This window comes from Lethenteron reissneri, chromosome 64, assembly GCF_015708825.2.
Source record: "Lethenteron reissneri isolate LAM-NWPU_2019-01 chromosome 64, ASM1570882v1, whole genome shotgun sequence".
Classification (NCBI taxonomy): Eukaryota; Metazoa; Chordata; class Hyperoartia; order Petromyzontiformes; family Petromyzontidae; genus Lethenteron; species Lethenteron reissneri.
The window spans coordinates 10,990,968-11,014,992 of NC_083842.1; the positions used below are offsets into that span (position 1 = coordinate 10,990,968).

At 49.1% G+C, this 24,025-nt stretch overlaps 1 protein-coding gene across 1 annotated transcript; it reads right to left on the reverse strand.

Moving 5' to 3' along the window:
- Positions 1–3,422: 3,422 nt before the first annotated feature.
- Positions 3,423–23,673, reverse strand: LOC133359115 (thioredoxin domain-containing protein 12-like). The gene is made up of 7 exons (XM_061577511.1): positions 23,495–23,673; positions 17,642–17,702; positions 14,965–15,017; positions 12,024–12,097; positions 10,814–10,883; positions 7,979–8,062; positions 3,423–6,042 (listed from the first exon to the last, which is right to left on the reverse strand). Exons 1-7 carry the CDS (start codon positions 23,586–23,588, stop codon positions 5,975–5,977), a joined length of 504 nt encoding a protein of 167 aa, XP_061433495.1. The 5' UTR covers positions 23,589–23,673; the 3' UTR covers positions 3,423–5,974.
- Between the last annotated feature and the right edge of the window lie 352 nt (positions 23,674–24,025).

Here is a 24,025-nt window from a genome sequence, read left to right on the forward strand (position 1 = left end):
TGGGGGGGCGTGGTTAGTGTGGGGGGGCGTGGTTAGTGTGGGGGGGCGTGGTTAGTGTGGGGGACGGTGGTTAGTGTGGGGGGGGCGTGGTTAGTGTGGGGGGGCGTGGTTAGTGTGGGGGGGGCGTGGTTAGTGTGGGGAGGGCGTGGTTAGTGTGGGGGGGCGTGGTAGTGTGGGGGGGCGTGGTTAGTGTGGGGGGGGGCGTGGTTAGTGTGGGGGGGCGTGGTTAGTGTGGGGGGGCGTGGTTAGTGTGGGGGGGCGTGGTTAGTGTGGGGGGGCGTGGTTAGTGTGGGGGGGGGGGCGTGGTAGTGTGGGGAGGGCGTGGCTAGTGTGGGGGGGGCGTGGTTAGTGTGGGGAGGGCGTGGCTAGTGCTGGTCTCTGGTTGGTTTCATTCAGGCAGGGCGAGTGTCAAGAGCACTGCAATTGTGGCCGTGAAACTCAAACTATCGACTGTACGGTGAACCCACTGTGGTTGGAGCTCCCTCGACAGAGGGGGGGGGAATTGCCAAATCTACACGAACTCTCTCTCTCTCTCCTGAAGTCCTCAAGTGGCTGGCTGACCTCGACTCTGGCATCTATCTCCTGGATATACACAAATACTCCTTTACTTATGAAAGAGTTAAGTTCCAGACGTCGATTTCAAACACGTTGTACGGCATTTACAATAAACGTTCTGCAGGTGCATATGCCACTGGTTCTTCACGTTCTGTAGATGTAGATGCCACTGGTTCTTCACGTTCTGTAGATGTAGGTGCCACTGGTTCTTCACGTTCTGCAGATGTAGATGCCACTGGTTCTTCACGTTCTGTAGATGTAGATGCCACTGGTTCTTCACGTTCTGCAGATGTAGACGCCACTGGTTCTTCACGTTCTGCAGATGTAGATGCCACTGGTTCTTCACGTTCTGTAGATGTAGATGCCACTGGTTCTTCACATTCTGCAGATGTAGATGCCACTGGTTCTTCACGTTCTGCAGATGTAGGTGCCACTGGTTTTTCACGTTCTGCAGATGTAGATGCCACTGGTTCTTCACGTTTTGCAGATGTTGATGCCACTGGTTCTTCACGTTCTGTAGATTTAAATGCCACTGGTTCTTCACGTTCTGCAGATGTAGATGCCACTGGTTCTTCACGTTCTGCAGATGTAGGTGCCACTGGTTCTTCACATTCTGCAGATGTAGATGCCACTGGTTCTTCACGTTCTGCAGATGTAGATGCCACTGGTTCTTCACGTTCTGCAGATGTAGATGCCACTGGTTCTTCACGTTCTGCAGATGTAGATGCCACTGGTTCTTCACGTTCTGCAGATGTAGATGCCACTGGTTCTTCACACTCTGCAGATGTAGATGCCACTGGTTCTCCACGTTCTGCAGATGTATATGCCACTGGTTCTTCACGTTTTGCAGATGTAGATGCCACTGGTTCTTCACGTTCTGCAGATGTAGATGCCACTGGTTCTTCACGTTATGTAGATGTAGATGCCACTGGTTCTTCATGTTCTGCAGATGTAGATGCCACTGGTTCGTCACGTTCTGCAGATGTAGATGCCACTGGTTCTTCATGTTCTGCAGATGTAGATGCCACTGGTTCGTCACGTTCTGCAGATGTAGATGCCACTGGTTCGTCACGTTCTGCAGATGTAGATGCCACTGGTTCTCCACGTTCTGTAGATGTAGATGCCACTGGTTCTTCACGTTCTGCAGATGTAGATGCCACTAGTTCTTCACGTTCTGCAGATGTAGATGCCACTGGTTCTTCACGTTATGTAGATGTAGATGCCACTGGTTCTTCATGTTCTGCAGATGTAGATGCCACTGGTTCGTCACGTTCTGCAGATGTAGATGCCACTGGTTCTTTATGTTCTGCAGATGTAGATGCCACTGGTTCGTCACGTTCTGCAGATGTACAATGAGGGAAAAAAAGTATTTGATCCCCTGCTGATTTTGTACTTTGCCCACTGACAAAGAAATGATCGGTCTATAATTTAATGGTAGGTTTATTTGAACAGTGAGAGACAGAATAACAACAAAAATCCAGAAAACGCATGTCAAAAATGTTATAAATTGATTTGCATTTTAATGAGGGAAATAAGTATTTGACCCCCTCTCAATCAGAAAGATTTCTGGCTCCCAGGTGTCTTTAATACAGGTAACGAGCTGAGATTAGGAGCACACTCTTAAAGGGAGTGCTCCTAATCTCAGCTTGTTACCTGTATTAAAGACACCTGTTCACAGACGCAATCAATCAATCAGATTCCAAACTCTCCACCATGGCCAAGACCAAAAAGCTCTCCAAGGATGTCAGGGACAAGATTGTAGACCTACACAAGGCTGGAATGGGCTACAAGACCATCGCCAAGCAGCTTGGTGAGAAGGTGACAACAGTTGGTGCGATTATTCGCAAATGGAAGAAACACAAAAGAACTATCAATCTCCCTCGGCCTGGGGCTCCATGCAAGATCTCACCTCGTGGAGTTGCAATGATCATGAGAACGGTGAGGAATCAGCCCAGAACTACACGGGAGGATCTTGTCAATGATCTCAAGGCAGCTGGGACCATAGTCACCAAGAAAACAATTGGTAACACACTACGCCGTGAAGGACTGAAATCCTGCAGCGCACGCAAGGTCCCCCTGCTCAAGAAAGCACATATACATGCCCGTCTGAAGTTTGGCAATGGACATCTGAATTATTTAGAGGACAACTGGGTGAAAGTGTTGTGGTCAGATGAGACCAAAATGGAGCTCTTTGGCATCAACTCAACTCGCCGTGTTTGGAGGAGGAATGCTGCCTATGACCCCAAGAACACCATCCCCACCGTCAAACATGGAGGTGGAAACATTATGCTTTGGGGGTGTTTTTCTGCTAAGGGGACAGGACAACTTCACCGCATCAAAGGGACGATGGACGGGGCCATGTACCGTCAAATCTTGGGTGAGAACCTCCTTCCCTCAGCCAGGGCATTGAAAATGGGTCGTGGATGGGTATTCCAGCATGACAATGACCCAAAACACACGACCAAGGCAACAAAGGAGTGGCCCAAGAAGAAGCACATCAAGGTCCTTGAGTGGCCTAGCCAGTCTCCAGACCTTAATCCCATAGAAAATCTGTGGAGGGAGCTGAAGGTTCGAGTTGCCAAACGTCAGCCTCGAAACCTTTATGACTTGGAGAAGATCTGCAGAGTGGGACAAAATCCCTCCTGAGATGTGTGCAAACCTGGTGTCCAACTACAAGAAACGTCTGACCACTGTGATTGCCAACAAGGGTTTTGCCACCAAGTACTAAGTCATGTTTTGCAGAGGGGTCAAATACTTATTTCCCTCATTAAAATGCAAATCAATTTATAACATTTTTGACATGCGTTTTTCGGGATTTTTTTGCTGTTATTCTGTCTCTCACCGTTCAAATAAACCTACCATGAAAATTATAGAATGATCATTTTATTGTCAGTGGGCAAACGTACAAAATCAGCAGGGGATCAAATACTTTTTAAATCCTTTATATTAAGTTCACTTGCTTGTTTGCTTGCTTGCGCGCTTACAACCGTGCAAATCTTTCGGTCGTTTTTTAACCCACTTCCCGTGATCCAATCGAGCTGACATTTTGCACACAGACTCGTTGTGCATGACAATGTATTTTCGCGAAAACATTTTCCCCAAAATTTTACACTTTTTAGGTAAAAAAAATTATATTTAATTACCATTTGCTTAATGGTGGCAGGCAATCATCTGACCCATAGGTGGCAGCCATCTCAAGCCAGAGGACGAGAGGACTCTAGCCGCCCGTTTCAAAGACCAATGTGGGCTGGGTTGTGGCCCATTGAACACGCATATAAAGGATTTATAGTGAAAAACTTTGTTTTTACGGGTTAATTTTTTTCCCTCGCTGTACATCACGTGAGGAGCGGTGGTGCAGTGCACGACGTTACGATCCCATAGCCCTCGGTTTGATTCCCGGACGTGGATAACAACGCCGGCGATCATTTTGAACGGCCACCAAACTTCCCCAAAGCTGCCCCGAATGAACGAGTAGCCGGTAAGAGCGGCATAGGCAGCTTAGTGCGGTGTGGCTGGCCAATGTGCAGAGCCTCGACAAAAGCCGCTCGCTAATCTGCACTTGCCCCAGGCAGTCCGTATGGCTGTTGGCAGGCTCCTTTGTCTTTGTTATAGGTCTACGCGTGTGCGTGCGTGTGTGCGTGTGATTAGGCATGTAACGATGCAGCCATTCATGGATACAAAATAGCTCACATTTATATCTAGGTAATTATATAGAAAACGTATATTTTTATATATTTATTTCTGTAAATATATATTTATATAAGGATATCGATATATAAATATATAAATAGCTACATGGTTGGGATAGTAGCTCTGTGCGCTCGCCACTGCACGCAATCTAAGATCGAGTATATATTTACACGTAAAATATACAATCAGTTTTACATTGAAATACGCACGTTATTTAAGTTTGATCGTAAAAATATATATTTTTTAAAAACACGTCACGCTAACAAATCTTTTTTACGACCAATCTTAAACGACATCGCGCAGACTATTTGACGGCGTAATGGGTGCCACAGGGGGAAATGCTCTCCGCACGTTCGACCCCCAACCTCCATCGCACCGCCAATCGGAGGTGCCAATATCCACGCACCGTGAATTTCACGGCCGGGAATGGGCGGGTGGCAGAGGTCGCAACCGGGTACCCGATACCCGTACCCTACCCGATACCCGGCTACCCGTACCCGGCCGGGTACGGGTACGGGTAGGCCGTGAGTCACTGGTGAGTCACCGTTTGTCACTCATTTCCCAACGTCTTGTCTCTTCTCACAATTCAAGTTCCTAGAATCAACCCACCCGCGCCTGCAACGTGGCTTCATCCCAGAGGTCGCAATTGGGTACCCGATACCCGTACCCTACCCAGCCGGGTACGGGTAGCCGGGTATCGGGTACGGGTACCCGATTGCGATCCTGGTGCGGCCGGGTACGGGTAAGGAATCAAAACCCGTTTGCGACCTCTGGCGGGTGGGGGGCGGGGAAGCGCCCGTCTCCGTTCACCGGCGCGGTGAAGTATGTCCAAACAAATTGCCGTGGTGGTGGATTTGCCACGGGGGGGGGGGCACATGTCACGGTGGGCGCATGGACGAGAGAGAGAGAGGACAAACGATACAAATGAAAGACGGTGAGAATCGAGACCAGAGCGAAATATCGATTAGAATCTGGGATCTGATCAAGAGTTTGCATCGTGACGATTTGTCGAAATATTTTGGGGGGGGGAGGGGGGGGCGCGGGGATGAATCGTTACATGCCTAGTGCATGTGTGTGTGCGTGTGTGCGTGTGTGTGTACGTCGGAGTGTAGCGGTGAACGCGCTGTGCTACGAAACCGGCGACCCGAGTTCGATTCCCGCTGGCGGCCAACACCGGTGACGATTATCTGAACCGGGGCCTCCCCTAGGTCAACTCGGCCTCAAATGATTACCTGGTGCGCGGTGTGTGTAAACATCGCCAATAGGGAGACAAAGGCGGTCGGGCGTGGTGCTGGCCACTCACCCCCTCGTGTGCCGTTCCGGCCTTCCGAGGTGTTCGCTAACAGCACTTGCCCCAACAGTCTGTTAAGGCTACACGGGGGATCTTTGTACTTGTATTTGTGCGTGTGTATGGGTTTATGTCTATGTGTGTGTGTGTGGCTTTATATGTGGATGTGTACGTGTACAAGTGTGCATCTGTGCATGAGTTTATGTGTGAAGGTGTACGCGTGTGTACGTGTGTGTGTACGTGTGTGTGTATATATGTGTATATATGTGTATATACGTGTATATATATGAACGCGTGTGTACGCGCGTGTGTGTGTTTATATGTGAAGGTGTATGTGTGTGTGTTTGTTTATATGTGAAGGTGTACGCGTGTGTATGTGTTTACGTGTGTACGTGTGTACGCGTGCGTGCAGGCTCAGCCCCCCTCTCCGCTGCGTTGGTGTCAGAGCTCGTCGCGCCCCGTCACGTCGCCCGTGAGCTTCTTCTCGGCCTCCGCCATGGATGCCAGCACTGGGGGCGGGGGGGAGGGAGGGAGGGAGGGCGGGGGGGAGGGAGGGCGGGGGGGAGGGAGGGAGGGAGGCGAGACGTCGCTTCGGGTGTGCGAGGGCGAGTGTGTGAGAGAGAGCGGGGTGTATGGGTCCGTGTGCGTGTGCGTGTGCGTGCGTGTGTGTGCGTGTGTGTGCGTGCGTGTGCGTGCTTGTGTGTGCGTGCGTGTGTGTGTGTGCGTGTGTGCGTGTGTGTGCGTGTGTGTGCGTGTGTGTGTGTGCGTGTGTGTGCGTGCGTGTGTGTGTGTGCGTGTGTGCGTGTGTGTGCGTGTGTGTGCGTGTGTGTGTGTGCGTGTGTGTGCGTGTGCGTGCGTGTGTGTGCGTGTGTGTGTGTGCGTTGTGCGTGTGTGCGTGTGTGCGTGCGTGTGTGCGTGCGTGTGTGTGCGTGTTGGGGGAGCGGTGGTGTAGCGGTTAACGCGCTGCGCTATGAACCCGGCGACCCGGGTTCGATTCCCGCTCATGGCCAACACCGGTGACGATTATCTGAACCGGTCCCGGGCCTCCCCTAGATCGACTCAGCCTTAAATTAGTACCCCGGTGCGATTAGTAAACATCGCCACTGGGGTGACAAAGGCGGTCGGGCGTGGTGCTGGCCACCCACCCCCTTGTGTGCCGTTCCGGCCTTCATAGGTGCTCGCTAACAGCACCTGCCCCTACAGCCTGTTAAGGCTATATGGGAGATCTTTGTCTATCCTTGTGTGTGTGTGTGCGTGTGTGTACATGCGGAGCGGTCGTGTTACGATTAGCGCGGCCGTGCAACAAAACCCGGCGGCCCGAGTTCGATTTGCGCTCACGGCCAGTGACGAATATCTAAACTGGTCCCAGGCCTCCCCTAGGTCGGCTCAGCCTCAAACGAGTAGCTGGTGCGGTGTGTAAACATCGCTACTAGGGAGACAAAGGTGGTCGGGTGTGGTGCTGGTCACCCACCCCCTCGTGTGCCACCGTGCCGGCCTTCATAGGCGCTACTTGTTAACGGCACTTGCCCCGACAGTCTGTTTGGGCTACACGGGGGATCTTTGTCTTTGTGTGGGAGCGGTAGTGTGGTGATAATCGCGCCTCCGCTACGAACCCGGCGACCCCAGTTCGATTCCCGCTCACTGCCACCAACAACAGTCTGCTAAGGCTATTCTCGGGGGTGGTGGTGGTGGATCTTTATGTACGTGTGTGTACGTGTGTGTACGTGTGTGTACGTGTGTGTACGTGTGTGTACGTGTGTGTACGTGTGTGTGTGTACGTGTGTGTACGTGTAGGGGTTAGTGTGTGTGTGTACGTGTAGGGGTTAGTGTGTGTGTGTACGTGTAGGGGTTAGTGTGTGTGTGTGTAGGGGTTAGTGTGTGTGTGTGTGTAGGGGTTAGTGTGTGTGTGTGTAGGGGTTAGTGTGTGTGTGTAGGGGTTAGTGTGTGTATGTGTAGGGGTTAGTGGTGTATGTAGGGTTAGTGTGTGTGTGTAGGGGTTAGTGTGTGTGTGTATATGTAGGGGTTAGTGTGTGTGTGTGGGGGTTAGTGTGTGTGTGTGTAGGGGTTAGTGTGTGTGTGTAGGGGTTAGTGTGTGTGTGTAGGGGTTAGTGTGTGTGTGTATATGTAGGGGTTAGTGTGTGTGTGTATATGTAGGGTTAGTGTGTGTGTACGTGTATGTGTAGGGGTTAGTGTGTGTGTACGTGTATGTGTAGGGGTTAGTGTGTGTGTGTGTGTAGGGGTTAGTGTGTGTGTGTGTAGGGGTTAGTGTGTGTGTGTAGGGTGTTTGTGTGTGTAGGGGTTAGTGTGTGTGTGTGTGTTAGTGTGTGTGTGTAGGGGTTAGTGTGTGTGTGTATATGTAGGGGGTTAGTGCGTGTGTGTGTTAGTGTGTGTACGTGTGTGTGTTAGTGTGTGTGTGTGTACGTGTGTGTGTGGGCGCCCGCTCACCCTGGCTGGGCGAGCTGTAGAAGTACTTGTACTTGGGGTTGCCGTCCTCGTTAATAATCTCCGGGTGCACCTTGCCGTCCATGTCTGCGAGGGCACAAAGACAACGCACGCACGCAGACACAGAGAGACACAGAGAGACACAGAGAGACACAGAGAGACACAGAGAGACACAGAGAGACACAGAGAGACACAGACGCTCAGCCTGATCGGCCACACGGCAGTCAAGAGGCGTGGGATGCTGTGAAACCCGGAGCTTTGGACGGCGCCGCGGCGAGATGTTAACTACCTCGCCTGGTGTACAGGAGGTCGTGGGTTCGATCCCGACCCTGACGATGCCTGCTGCTGTATATTTGGAGTTTGTGTCTCTCTCTCTCATCATCACGTTGGATATGAGATGTTAACTACCTCGCCTGGTATGGAGGAGGTCGTGGGTTCGATCCCGACTCTCATCATCATCACGGTGGCTATGAGATGTTAACTACCTCGCCTGGTATGCAGGAGGTCGTGGGTTCTCTTCCGACCCTTGATCGCATGGGTTTTTCTCTTGGTCTTCCGGTTTTCCCCCCCACATTTAAGCGTCAACATGCATTCAGAGCAACTGGCTGCTGATATAAATTTCCACGCTATAAGCCACTTTTTATTGGCCTATCATTTGTGGCCGTATTTCTATTTTACCAAGTAAGTGGGCCTTACCTGGTCAAATATAAAAAGGAATAAAAAGTTAGTATTTCGATTTAAAGCTTTCGATGACTGCAGGGATTCATATTCTTGGTTCTTTCGGCTTGCCAAAAGCCGCTGTCAAGATTTGGAGGTCACGTGATACTTTATGCTCCTTGACGAAATAATTATTACTTTATTATTTCCCTTCTACGTGACTTTACCGAAAGAACCAAGAAGGGGTGAGATGGAGCAGTTCAACAATTCTCACGACGTTTCGGCCACAACGCAAGCAGCCGTCCGCAGGTGAAGATCAGGTCTGTCGGGGAGACAGCGTCTGAATGACCTGGTCTTCACCTGAGGACGGCTGCTTGCGTTGTGGCTGAAACGTCGTGAGAATTGTTTTATCATGTTTTATTTTTATTATTTTATTACTTCCCTTCTACGTGACTTTACCGAAAGAACCAAGAAGGGGTGAGATGGAGCAGTTCACAGCGGGCGACGGGAGTAGTTTACGAGATTCAGCAGTTTACGTAAGAGAGCGATGGAAATAGTTTGTGAGCGACGGGAGCGAGCTTGCGATTGAACCGGCGCGTCAAGTGCAGTCGTGTCACGGTCTCAAGCCCAGTCGCACGCGCAACGGATGTGAGTGACGTGAAAAAATGTTCTTCTGCGCTTAAATGTGGCCAAATGCTCGGTTTGCGAATTCCAACTGTTGGCTTAGACCAGTGGTTCTTAACCCGGGGACACACACACACACACCCCCCCCTGGGGGTCCGAGATGCCCTTTCTGGGGGTGCGAGACATGGCCACATTTATTCAGAAGGTAAAGCATCGAAAATACAAAATAAGCATGGGCACGTAAGTGATAACCACTTTGTGTCATCAAACCGATGTATTTATTTACATTTTTTTTTAACGATTAAGAAGCAAAGGGGTGCAAGCAGAGGTCGCAAACGGGTTTTGATTCCTTACCCGTACCCGGCCGCACCAGGGTCGCAATCGGGTACCCGTACCCGATACCCGGCTACCCGTACCCGGCCGGGTATCGGGTAGGGTACAGGTATCGAGTACCCAATTGCGACCTCTGGGATGAAGCCATGTTGCAGGCGTGGGTGGGTTGATTCTAGGAACTTGAATTGTGAGAAGAGACAAGACGTTGGGAAATGAGTGACAAACAGTTACTCACCAGTGACTCACCGCCTACCCGTACCCGTACCCGGCCGGGTACGGGTAGCCGGGTATCGGGTAGGGTATCGGGTACCCGGTTGGGACCTCTGGGTGCAAGGCTGCAGTAAAGGTTAAGAATCACTTGCTTAAACAAACATTATTTCTTTCCTCGGCAGCGTCGGTGGGTATGTGCCGCCCTCTGCTGGCTAATCATCCACTCTGCCTTTGACCGACTGCCTCTCCCCGTACGAAACAGGGAACACGTGGGCAGGTAGCAGAGGTCGCAACCGGGTACCCGATACCCGTACCCTACCTGATACCCGGCTACTCGTACCCGGCCGAGTACGGGTACGGGTACCCGTTTGCGACCCTGGTGCGGCCGGGTATGGGTAGGCCGTGAGTCACCGTTTGTCACTCATTTCCCAACGTCTTGTCTCTTCTCACAATTCAAGTTCCTAGAATCAACCCACCCGCGCCTGCAACATGGCTTCATCCCAGAGGTCACAATCAGGTACCCGTACCCTACCCGATGCTCGGCCGGGTACGGGTAGCCAGGTATCGGGTACGGGTGAGTGGGCGTGTTGACCCTTCCCCCCCCACCCTCTCCGACATCATCAACCAATCGCGGCGTTGCTCGGTGTTCGGTGGGGAGGTGCATGGGTGGGCGGAATTCCGGACACGCACGACAGACAGACAGACAGACAAATAATCCCTGGTGGGCAGTGTGGAACCTGTTGTTCCTACCTGTGTTAAAGCCCAGCGTGTGTCTGTACGGCGAGTGTCCCTTGTTTAACGCGCTCGCAGTGGCGCGAATAGACGTGTCGTCGGAAAGTGGCGAAGCCGAGTGTTAGTGGCGGATGGCGGCGGTTGTTGTTGTGGGTTATCAACTTATTTTCTTCTTCCGAGACCCCCCCCCCCAATCATCGTCAGCTTCAACACGAGCAGTGGGTGCGGGTGGCTGGGGGAAGAGAGGGGGGGGGTGGGGAGTGGTGACGGGCGACGTCTCACCGAGGAAGAGGATTCGGGGGATGTAGCCGCCGTCCGGACTGAACTCCGGTGCCTCTGGTTCGTCCTCATCCTGCACGGACGACACACGGTGGGTGGGCGGGTGGGTGGGTTGGCGGGTCGCGGGGGTTGGGGCAGCAAAGAAGCAGCGTCAGTCAACGAGCGGAGCGGCCAGAGCACAGCAAGTTGGCGTAGTAGGGGGGGGGGGGGGCACAGGTGGTGCATCGGCCAGTCATCTCAGTCGGTCAACACACGGCACCTGGGCGTGTTCCCGTGACCTCCTGCCAGCCGGCGTTCCACACTTCACGTGGCCTTAAAGTGTACACATGGCCTGGCACAAGCGCCGTGGTGACATCAGCGTTGTTAGTCGTTATGTGCCGTGCCGGCCTGCATAGGTGCCGATCGCCAACAGCACTTGCCCCAACATTCTGTTCAGCTATACGGGGGATCTCTGTCCCTCGTCTTTGCCCTCCAGCAACAATGGAGGGCGGAGGAGCGATGCTCACAACAACGAGCGGAGGGCCGGGCGGCTACAACGCACAAGTGGTGCATCTGCCAGTCGTCTCAGTCGGTCAACACATGGCACCTAGATTTGTCCCGTGACCTTCTGCCACGTGGCCTTAAAGTGCACATAGCCCGGCACAAGCGCCGCGGGTGACGTCACCGCCACTAAGTGGCGAATGACGGCTGTTGTGGCTGTTGTCGGTGTCAAGATCGGCCTCTGTGGAGGAAGCTCGTGACGGGCGCTACTGGGTCGGTTGGACGCAGTCGCCCTCCAACAACGGTGGAGGGCGGAGGTGCGACGCTCACAAAGTGGTACTCGTTTTTAAATCCTTTATATTAAGATCGCTTGCTTGCTTGCGCGCTTACGACCGTGCAAATCTTTCGGTCGTTTTTTAACCCACTTTCCGTGATCCAATCGAGCTGACATTTTGCGCACAGACTCGTTGTGCGTGACAATTTATTTTCGTGAAAATTTTTTTCCATAATTTTCCACTTTTTAGGAAAAAAACATTTTCATATTTAATTTCAAAGACCAATGTGATAAAAATGAAACTCTTACTCAAGAAAAACATAAATGAATAATAAAATAAAACCGATGCCACGCATATCAAGGATTTATAGTGAAAAACTTTGTTTTTACGGGTTGATTTTATCTACCCCCGAGGGTTATCATTGACACAGCGCTGGTCCCAGCCACCCAGCAACTCACCTCCACGTTCACCATCACAAAGTTGTGGCTCAGCTCGGCGATCTCCTTCGACAGCGCAAACTTCGGCTTCAGAGCTGCACACAGCAGAGGTGGTGGCATCGTCGTCGTCATCGTCATCATCGCTGTCGTGATTGACGTCGTCGTCAATAACACCGGCAAAATCATTGTAGATCATCATCGTCAGGCCGAATTGTAGATACGTTGAACTTCTTTCGTACCGCGCGTAGCCGACCGTGCCCATCGGAGGTGCGGGGGAAGGACGACAAACTAAACGCAAAAAGGAGTTCTAAATAATTCTAGATTTGAAGCTTTCGTGACTGCAAAGATTCATACTCTTAGTTCTTTCGGTAAAGTCACGTAGGTAAAAAATGAAATTAAAATTAATAAAAATTAAATGCAGCAAATCTGGCTGTGACGGTCCCACCTGATGACGGAGACTTGTGTTGCCTCCGAAACGTCGTGATTTTATCATTTTATTTTTTAATAATTTTAATTTCATTTTTTTCCTACGTGACTTTACCGAAAGAACTAAGAGTATGAGTTCTAAATAATTGACACTTCCAGCATTAAATATATTCATTGCCATTATCTTCATCATCATTAATTATTATCATCGGCACCACAGACATCGTTGTGATCGGCACCAACGTCGTAATTATCATCGTCATTATCGTCATCGACATTCATCTCCAACGGCATCACAATAATCGTCATCATCAATGGCATCATCATTTTTGGAATTGCTCTCACCATTGGCGTCGTCATAATCACCGTCGCAATAATCACCACCATCGACATTATCAGCTGGATCACAGGGGCTGATGTTTCAGACAATCGTCACCGGTGCTAGAGGCAGCGAGCCAATCAGTGACACTACCGCTCCCCAATAGATTGATGCGTCGTGCGTAACGCGTGGGTGTGTAGTGTAGCGGGTAGCGCTACGCTGCGCTACGAACCTGGTGACACGAGTTCGATTCCCGCTCACGGCCAACACCATCAGTGACGATTATCTGAACCGGTCCTGGGCCTCCCCTAGGTCGACTCGGCCTCAAATGAGTACCTGGAACGGTGTGTAGTAAACATCGCCACTGGAGAGATAAAGGCGGCCGGGCGTGGTGCTGGCCACCCACCCCCTCGTGTGCCGTGTCGGCCTTCATAGGTGCTCGCTGTGACAGCACTTGCCCCTACAGTCTGTTAAGGCTACACGGGGGATCTTTGTCTTTGTGCGCGCGCGTAACCTTCATCTGTACGTCGACTAAACTAATTTTTAATTGCCATTGTGACTCACGGCACAGTAAAAACAAAAACCACACACGCAACAGCTTTCAGGCATGCAGAAATACAGGACAGGCCACTAGGAGCGGTCTCTGGGGGGAGGGGTGGTGAGAGAGGGGGTGGAAATAGACCCGGCTAAAACAAATCGGCGGAAAATGCAAACCAGATGTAAATGAGGCGATACCAGCGGTCGGAAACCAAAATAACAAAGAGGACGGCCATTTTTTTTGTTCGAATTCGGTAACAAAAAAATTAACCCGTAAAAACAAAGTTTTTCACTATAAATCCTTTATATGCGTGGCGGCTAGAGTCCTCTCGTCCTCTGGCTTGAGATGGCTGCCACCTATGGGTCAGGTGATTGCCTGCCACCATTAAGCAATTGGTAATTAAATATATTTTTTTTTACCTAAAAAGTGTAAAATTTAGGAATTTTTTTTCACGAAAATAAATTGTCACGCACAACGAGTCTGTGTGCAAAATGTCAGCTCGATTGGATCACGGGAAGTGGGTTAAAAAACGACCGAAAGATTTGCACGGTCGTAACCGCGCAAGCAAGTGAACTTAATATAAAGGATTTAAAAAAACCCGTCAATATTTCAAGAATACGCAGAAAGGTGGCGGGTGTCCCTTGATAAATAAACGCCATTAGGCAGTCCCGTGAAGGTTTTGCCGATTCCCTGGGCTATACAAACCCAAATGATCGCTTCCCTATGCAAAACCCTAAGGAGGTCCCCGATCTGGTTTTACTGCTTCTCAAAGCACAGGAGGCTCCTCCACCCACGAACCGTCATAGTTACGACCCAAAGCCGCCCACAGTTGCGTTTCTGCCTGGGCCGCCACCGCCGTTGAAAGTTATCGCTGCCCCCCCCCACCGCCCCCCCAAAACCATATTTGCATTTTGAAAATAAAACATGCTTAAAATTGCTTTAAACTATTGTCATTGTAGTGCGTATTTAATGTGGCGCCGCACTCCGATGTTGTAGGAGAAAACATTTATTACAAAGTCTATTTAATTAAGTAGAACGTGTTGTCTATATTTATTTAAAGTTGCGCATTTTGATGTGACGTCACATTTCTCAACCCCCCCCCACCCCTCGTCACACATCGTCACAAATGTCTGACCCCCCCCCCCCCCCCCCGAAGTGCGTGACGTCATTTATGGACGGCCCCTTACGAACAAACACCTCTGGAACCTAGCGTCAGGGGTCGGGATCAAACCCACGACCTCCTGTACACCAGGCGAGGTAGTTAACATATCCTAGCCACCGTGATGATGATGAGAGAGAGACATGCAAACTCCAAATATACAGCAGGCGTCAGGGTCGAGATGGAACCCACGACCTCCTGCACACCAGGCGAGGTAGCTAACATCTCCTAGCCACCGTCATGATGATGAGAGAGAGACGCCAACTCCACATATAAAGCAGCAGGCGTCGGGGTCGGGATGGAACCCACGTCCTCCTGCACACCAGGCGAGGTAGTTAACATCTCCTAGCCACCGTGATGATGATGAGAGAGAGAGAGACACGCAAACTCCACATATACAGCAGGCGTCGAGGGTCGGGATGGAACCCACGACCTCCTGCGTACCAGGCGAGGTAGTTAACATCTCCTAGCCACCACGGCGCCCCAATGTCGGTGAATGGCGAGGCGTGCGGGCGGTTACCTTTGCACGCTCCACACCAGGACTTGTGCACGATGAGCATGATGGGCAGTCCGCTGTCAGAGAGAAGGGGTGGAGGGGGGGGGGCGCATGTTACACTGTTGCATACGGGACATCGCACGTCATCATTCTCCTGTCCCCTTCGACTGCTTGATGGTGGTGTCTCTTCGAGCGATATGCCGGGCGGTGGTGGCTATGCACGCGGCCTTTAAGCCGTCGCTGCGGAGGCGAGGGTTGCTGGATCACACGAATGTTGCAAAACATCCTTCCGGTTGGGTATCGAAGTAAGTGAATGTTGAAATGCGCAACTCTTATCACCTAGGTGGTCGCATGTGTGCACTGTTCATACATCGTAAGCTCCATTAAGCAGCTCTGTCGTGCATTTTCTACTGAACTGGTTTAAAGGTTTACTGAACCGGCTAAATGTCCGTCTGTAAAGAGTCTCAAACATAATGCAGCAGGGAAGAGTTCCACGCCGATAGCCCGCTGAGTAGGTGAGTGGGTGGGTAGGTGAGTGGGTGGGTGGCTGAGTGGGTGGGTGGCTGAGTGGGTGGGTGGCTGAGTGGGTGGGTGGCTGAGTGGGTGGGTGGCTGAGTGGGTGGGTGGATGACTGGATGGGTGGATGACTGGATGGGTGGATGACTGGATAAGTGGGTGGGTGGGTGGCTGAGTGGGTGGGTGGCTGAGTGGGTGGGTGGCTGAGTGGGTGGGTGGCTGAGTGGGTGGGTGAGTGGATGACTGGATGAGTGGGTGGATGACTGAGTGGGTGGGTAAGTGAGTGGATGGGTGGATGACTGGATGAGTGGGTGGGTGGCTGAGTGGGTGGGTGGCTGAGTGGGTGGGTGGCTGAGTGGGTGGGTGGCTGAGTGGGTGGGTGGGTGAGTGTGTGGGTGGCTGAGTGGGTGGGTGAGTGGGTGGGTGGATGACTGGATGAGTGGGTGGATGACTGGATGAGTGGGTGGGTGAGTGGATGTACTAGCACACACACCACGTGTCCATCAGATCGAGTGGAACAGATTGGTGTAGACACTTGTACACGAAGGGCACACAGCTTGTAAATCAACCCTCTGTTTTATCGCTAGCCAGTGGAAGTAATCACGAATGGTCGGTGTGATACGCATGTGCTCAGCGTTGTAGCAAGTGTGGTGAATATCATCCGTTTCACTCTGATGGGATAGTGTGTGGGTTTTTCTCCGGGTGCTCGGGTTTCTTGATATAAAAACCCAATAGAGGACTTTCCAGTAGAAATGTTTTAATAGTAATTGGACCGTGTGTGTGTAGATGTTGAACTTCTTTCACACCGTACGTAGTCAACCATGCTAAACGGAGGTGCAGGGGAAGGACAAAATTATTCTTGTAGCTATTCATTCATCGATTAGCTATTCATATAGCCTATTACCGTAAAAGTTTGTCAATGTAGGATACTAAGAATCCTTAAGGGGCCTTATTGCGATTCCGATCGCCAGGCATTAATAATTAAAAGAGAGTGTATTCACTCGTTATGCACGAGAGACAAAGTGATCAGATAATTTTCACGTGTTTAATAGCATATTTACGTATTCTTTTAGGGTAATAGGTTTTCTTCATATTCATATAGCTAATCATTCGTTTATTAATATTATGCATGTGCTGAGCTGCATGAGTATGTAAGTTACAGGTTCCTATGTGAGTGTAAATACAGCCCCTATGTATGTTGAACTTTTTTTCGCACCGTACATTGTCAACCGTGCTATGTATGCATCTATGTTGAACTTGATAATTGTTTTTTTTTACCCTTTTATCTGGCAACAAAACTGACACCTTTTTTTACAAGGAGTCATGTTTGCATAGACCACAATACCTGCAGTCGTAATGCAAACACAAAATATAACTGATAATGTATGCACTGTCCTTGAAGTTGATTGGTCCACACCGGAGACAGCTTTCCTTAGAGCCTAGTCTCACATGGTGTTGGACCAGATGACGCCAAAAGGCGCACAACTCAAAGACAATGCACCATCCAGAGTATGAGAACTCGGGGTAAGAATTTACACCATTGGAACCTCATTTGCCAGAAGAAAAATATGACCTCAACTTCAAGGACAGTGCATACATTATCAGAGTTATGTGTTTTGTTTGCATTACGACCGCAGGTATTGTGGTCAATGCAAACATGACTCATTGTAAAAAAAGGTGTCAGTTTTGTTTCCAGATAAAAGGGTAAAAAAAACAATTATCATTATTTTACTGGCAAATGAGGTTCCAATGGTGTAAATGCTTACCCCGAGCTCTCATACTCTGATGGTGCATTGTCTTTGAGTTGTGCGCCTTTTGGTGTCATCTGGTCCAACCCATGTGAGACTAGGCTCTAAGGAAAGCTGTCTCGGGTGTGGACCAATCAACTTCAAGGACAGGGCACATTAATCAGAGTTATGTGTTTTGTTTGCATTACGACCGCAGGTATTGTGGTCTATGCAAACATGACTCCTTGTAAAAAAAGGTGTCAGTTTTGTTTCCAGATAAAAGGGTAAAAAACCAATTATCATATTTTTTTCTTCTGACAAATGAGGTTCCAATGGTATGTTGAACTTCTTACACACCCAACCGCGGGACATACATGCTATGCATGGATGTCCCGCTGGTAACCGCACACGCGTGACGGTGCACACGGAAGCACCCTCCGTGTGTTCGTGTGCTTCACCTGGCCTTCGCCTCCTTGAGTGCGTCATCGTACGGCCGCCAGTTGATGTGCTCCCCAAATCCTGCGGCGACACAGCCACATCAGCGTCAACGTCAGCACGTGGGTCCATCCGGTGAGCCGGGGAGGGGGAGGGAGGGGTGACCACTTAGGGGTGCGTTCATCTGCCTCTCTTGAGCCTCAGAAAACGAAAATAAAACTCTGAATCCTTAAGATGCCCAATTGTGCCACGGTCTTCCCGATTGAAAGTTTGTCAATGTAGGATGCTAAGAATCCTTAAGGGGCCTTATCGCGATTACGATCGTCAAGGCATTAATAGTGAAAAGAGAGGAGTGTTCACTCGTTATGCACGGGAGATAAAGCGATGAGATGATTTTCACGTGTTTAATAGCATAGTATTCGTTTACGGTAATAGGTTTTCTTAGGCCAATATCTACCTTGGATATTATCAATTAATCCTAAAGGTGCTGCCCTTAGCTTGGCTCTCTGGACCTTGTAAATTATCAATTAATCCTAACGACTCCTTAGCCTGGCTCTCTGAATCTCGAACATTAAACAACGGTGTCAGTCTGGCATTATTAACAACTCAGCCTAATGATTCCTAAGGAGGCTTTAGTATAACTTTTTAAATCCTTTATATTAAGTTCACTTGCTTGCTTGCGCGCTTACGACCGTGCAAATCTTTCGGTCGTTTCGTAACCCACTTCCCGTGATCCAATCGAGCTGACATTTTGCACACAGACTCGTGGTGCGTGACAATTTATTTTCGTGAAAATGTTTTTCCAAAATTTTCCACTTTTTAAGAATTTTTTTTCATATTTAATTTAAAATACCAATGTGATAAAAATGAAACTCTTACTAAAGAAAAACAGAAATTAATAATAAAATAAAACCGATGCCACGCATATAAAGGAATTATAGTGAAAAACTTTTTTTTACGGGTTAATTTTTTACAGACCAATTAAGACGGAACTGGTCACCCCGTGCCCTTATACATCTCAACATTCATGCTACAAAGTCCCATCGCAAGGGAGAAACACAAAAAATAGACGAAAAAAAATGTTGCCCGCATTGAAACGGCTGTACGACGTATGGACCCGACAACTCAATTTCCCTGCACAAGAATACGGGGCAAACCGTTTGAGTTGACAGGTACGCTTTAAATTTCGATTTAAAGCTTTCGTGACTGCAGGGATTCATCTTCTTGGTTCTTTCGGTAAAGTCACGTAGAAGGGAAATAATAAAATAATTAAAATAAAACATAATATTTTTATTGTGACTTTACCGAAAGAACCAAGAAGAGGTACGCTTTAGTTTGGCTTGGATGTGTCTCAAACATTAACAACGGAGACTAAGGAATTACCAAGGTGCCTTGGTCTGGCTCACCTGGCTCCGAGTCCCACCCTTCTGAACCGACAGATCTGTTGGAGAACACCGACTCACTTTCTGTGTCGTGTCAAAACAGGTTGATCGAGAAGCCACGTGTACAACCGGCATTCTTTTGCACATCATAGCTGCCAACTTTGTGCGTACGTTCAACTTATTTCGCGCCCTACGTAGCCAACCGTGGTGATCGGAAGGTGCGGCGAAAAGGACAAAAGGGCAGCTCTAAAAGAAACGAGTTTTGAATCTACTAGACACTCACCACTACGCGCTCCTACACACTCACTACTACACTACACATTCACTACTACACCACACTCACCACTACTCGCTCCTACACACTCACTACTACACTACACATTCACTACTACACATTCATTACTACACCACACTCACTACTACACTACATCCACTACTATACTACAACTACACTCACTACTACACTACACATTCATTACTACACCACACTCACTACTACACCACACTCACTATTACACTACATCCACTACTACACTACAACTACACTCACTACTACACTCACTACTACACTACAACTACACATTCACCACTACTCGCTCCTACACACTCACTACTATACTTCATTCACTACTACACATTCACTACTACACCACACTCACTACTACACCACACTCACTACTACACTACAACTCCACTCACTACTACACTCACTATTACACTACACATCCACTACTACACTACAACTACACTCACTACTACACTACATCCACTACTACACTACAACTACACTCACTACTATACTACATTCACTACTACACTCACTACTACACCACACTCACTACTACACTACATCCACTACTACACCACACTCACTACTACACTACATCCACTACTATACTACAACTACACTCACTATTACACCACTCACTACTACACTATATCCACTACTCCACTACATTCACTACAACTACACTCACTACTACACTCACTATTACACTACACACTCACTATTACACTATTACACTACACTCACTACTACACTACACTCACTATTACACTACTACACTACATCCACTACTATACTACATCCACTACTACACTACAACTACACTCACGACTGTATGTATTTTGAACGTCTTTCGCACCGTATCTGCCAACCGTGCCGATCTAAAGGTTCGGGGGCGAGGACACAACAAATTAAACACAAAAAGCAGTTCTAAACAAATGAGTTTTCCATCTTGGCATACAAGAAGTAAAACGAAAAGCAGCATTTTTCCTATTTAAGAACCTTTAACAAACAGTGCCGGAGCCACGATTCAGTGAACATACAAATCCGACACTTTAAAAGATACGCGCGTGATCATGCTTGGGCTTTCCACACAAGACCAAAGCTCCATCACCATTCCGGTGATGGAGCTTCGAAGTTCGAGAACGTTTCCAAATCGTTGACCTCATTCCACGTGCAAGCGATAGTTTTTTGTTTTTATATAAAACTAGAAATCCATCAGCCTAGAATGCCCCTGATACGATGGTCAGATCTCAGAAGCCATGCAAGGCGGTTGAGCCTGGACACGCCACGATACACACAAAGACGGTGTCACAGGCCACCGTGGGGACAGGCGGTCAGCAGACCGGCTGTGCAGCAAAGACCACAACATTGCACTGCACCGCAATGCTTCCTCACCTTCACCAACCCGCACTGCCCAGCGAGGTGAAGAATGGTCAAGTGACAATTAAGTGTGGTGTGGGGGAGGCTTTCATCCAGCAGTGGATTGACAGAGGTTCTGTAAAATAAATACACGGGGGAAGGCATGCGCGATTACCGGAGAAAACTCTACCATATAAATAGTAATGACTGTTGTTGTCCTTCTCACGCACCTCCGATTAGCACGCTTGGCCACGTACGGTGCGAAAGAAGTTCAACACACAGTACATATTTTTCGATTTAAAGCTTTTGTGACTGCAGGGATTCATCTTCTTGGTTCTTTCGGTAAAGTCACGTAGAATTATTTTATTATGTTTGATTTTGATTATTTTATTATTTCCCTTCTACGTGACTTTACCGAAAGAACCAAGAAGACGCAGTACACACATACACGTGTGTAGTGAAACAGCGCCGACTGCTGTCCAGCAGCGGAAACTGCGGTGGACAGTTAGCGCACACGCCGTCGAGCATATGCAGGTAGTCCCCGAGTTACGATGGTCCGACTTACGACATTTCGATCTTACGATGCCAGGAGAAAAATTCATGTAAGCATGGAGAGAGAGAGAGAGACACCGCAAACTCCAAATATACAGCAGGCATCGTCAGGGTCGGAATCGAACCCATGACCTCCTGTACACCGGGCGAGGTAGTTAACATCTCCTAGCCACCGTGATGATGAGAGAGAGACACGCAAACTCCAAATATACAGCAGCAGGCATCGTCAGGGTCGGGATCGAACCTACGACCTCCTGCATACCAGGTGAGGTAGTTAACATCTCGCAAGTGTGATGATGACGAGAGAAACACCGCAAACACCAAATATACAACAGGCATCGTCAGGGTCGGGATCGAACCCACGACCTCCTGCATACCGGGCAAGGCGGTTAACATCTCCTAGCCACCGTGATGATGATGAGAGAGAGACACGCAAACTCCAAATATACCGCAGGCGTCAAGGGTCGGGATCGAACCCACGACCTCCTGTATACCAGGCGAGGTAGTCAACATCTCGCAACTGTGATGATGATGATGAGAGAGAGACACCACAAACTCCAAATATACAGCAGGCATCGTCAGGGTCGGGATCGAACCCACGACCTCTTGTACACCGGGCGAGGTGGTTAACATCTCCTAGCCACCGATGGCACTCATTACTGTTGCGGAACGCTTCTCGCTCGTTAAGCGAGGTGTGCCTGCACCTTTCCAACGAACACGCATTGCCTATCGATCTCTCCCGAGGGGCTCTCTCTATAGAGCTCCCTCTGGGGCCGTGGTTTCTTTACCAGGGGGTGCACGCAACCACAGTTGCGAGATGTTGACTACCTCGCCTGGTATACAGGAGGTCGTGGGTTCGATTACGACCCTGACGATGCCTGCTGCTGCTGTAGATTTAGAGTTGGTGGTGTTTCTCTCTCATCATCAAAGTTGCGAGATGTTAACTACCTCGCCTGGTATACAGGAAAGTCATGGGTTCGATCTCGATCCATGACGATGCCTGCTGCTGTATATTTGTAGTTTGCGGTGTTTCTCTCTCATCATCACCACAGTTGAGAGATGTCAACTACCTCGCCTGGTGTACAAGAGGTCGTGGGTTCGATTCTGACCCTGACGATGCCTGCTGCTGTATATTTAGAGTTGGTGGTGTTTCTCTCTCATCATCATCATCACGGTGGCTAGGAGATGTTGACTACCTCGCCTGGTATGCAGGAGGTCGTGGGTTCGATCCCGACCCTGACGATGCTGTTGCTGTATATTTAGAGTTGGTGGTGTTTCTCTCTCATCATCATTATCACAGTTGAGAGATGTTGACTACATCGCCTGGTGTACAGGAGGTCGTGGGTTCGATCCCGACCTTGACGATGCTGTTGCTGTATATTTAGAGTTGGTGGTGTTTCTCTCTCATCATCATCATCACAGTTGAGAGATGTTGACTACATCGCCTGGTACACAGGAGGTCGTGGGTTCGATCCCGACCTTGACGATGCTGTTGCTGTATATTTAGAGTTGGTGGTGTTTCTCTCTCATCATCATTATCACAGTTGAGAGATGTTGACTACATCGCCTGGTGTACAGGAGGTCGTGGGTTCGATCCCGACCCTGACGATGCCTGCTGCTGTATATTTGGAGTTTGCGTGTCTCTCTCTCATCATCATCACAGTTGAGAGATGTTGACTACCTCGCCTGGTATGCAAGAGGTCTCTCTCAAATTTACAATCAACATCACGCGTTTTAAGATTTATTTATTTAACTGCTAAACATTTCCACATGATGATGATAAAAGCCAACTTCCTTGAGCCCGATCATTTGCGCTGCGGTAAAAAGGAGATTTAAACCTCGGCAGCTCGATGAGGCCTTACGCCCCGGGTTAAAGTAAAACCTCAGAAAATCGAAGAATAATTAAACGGATCGATGCGACGATGTTAAACGCGTTGCAGGCGCAAGTGTGGAAAGTTAAGAACCGTAAAACGTACGCATGGCACACGGGAAAAAAAACCCTTTAGCCGTAACTTTAATATTAAGTCTTTTTTATCGCATTCAATAAGCTGAAATCTGCTCCTTTTTCGATGTTTAACGTTTGGCTATCTCCGAAGCAATCGACTTTATTTTTTGGTTTCACCAAAGGTTCCCATTGACTTAGACAAATACAATTTCAACGAGAACACCGGGTAGGCCTTGTCACGAAGCCTTACGATTTTCCTAGCCGCGCTGCCGGCTTCGGCTCTCCAATCCCCGCAACACAACCCCCCCCCCCCCTACCCGGCTTCGTGGTTTTTCAACCTTTCACTCACCTCGGCCACGATTCCCTTCCTGAGCATCGGTCGCAGATGCCCACGGGAGAAGCAACATCGTCGGCAGCACAAGCAGCAGCATCAGCAGCAGCATCTTTATTGTTTACGAGGAGCGCTTCGAAACGTTCCTTCGGTGAGAACAAAAACTTTGGCCGATCAATGGGGCGGAGGCGGCGTTTTCAGGGCGCGAAATGCCGCCATCCCATTGGTCGGTTGGCAGTTTTTCGTCGCCGTCGAATTTTGCATAGAAGGCAAAAACTGTCAACTCCCTTGTATGACTACACTACATTATACACTACATTATATACTACATTGTACACTACACTACATTATACACTACATTATACACTACATTATACACTACATTGTACACTACATTATACACTACATTGTACACTACACTACATTATACACTACATTATACACTATACACTACACTATACACTACATTACACACTACACTATACACTACATTGTACACTACATTATACACCACACTATATACTACATTACACACTACACTATACACTA

Excerpts from the sequence above, each read along its gene's own strand:
- LOC133359115 (XM_061577511.1), bottom strand. The coding sequence starts at position 23,588 with ATGCTGCTGCTGATGCTGCTGCTTGTGCTGCCGACGATGTTGCTTCTC. Across the intron at positions 12,098-14,964 it reads CTGGTGTGGAGCGTGCAAAG|CTCTGAAGCCGAAGTTTGCG; the intron begins GTAACCGCCCGC and ends TGCTGTGTGCAG. Across the intron at positions 6,043-7,978 it reads CTACAGCTCGCCCAGCCAGG|TGCTGGCATCCATGGCGGAG; the intron begins GTGAGCGGGCGC and ends CCCCGCCCCCAG.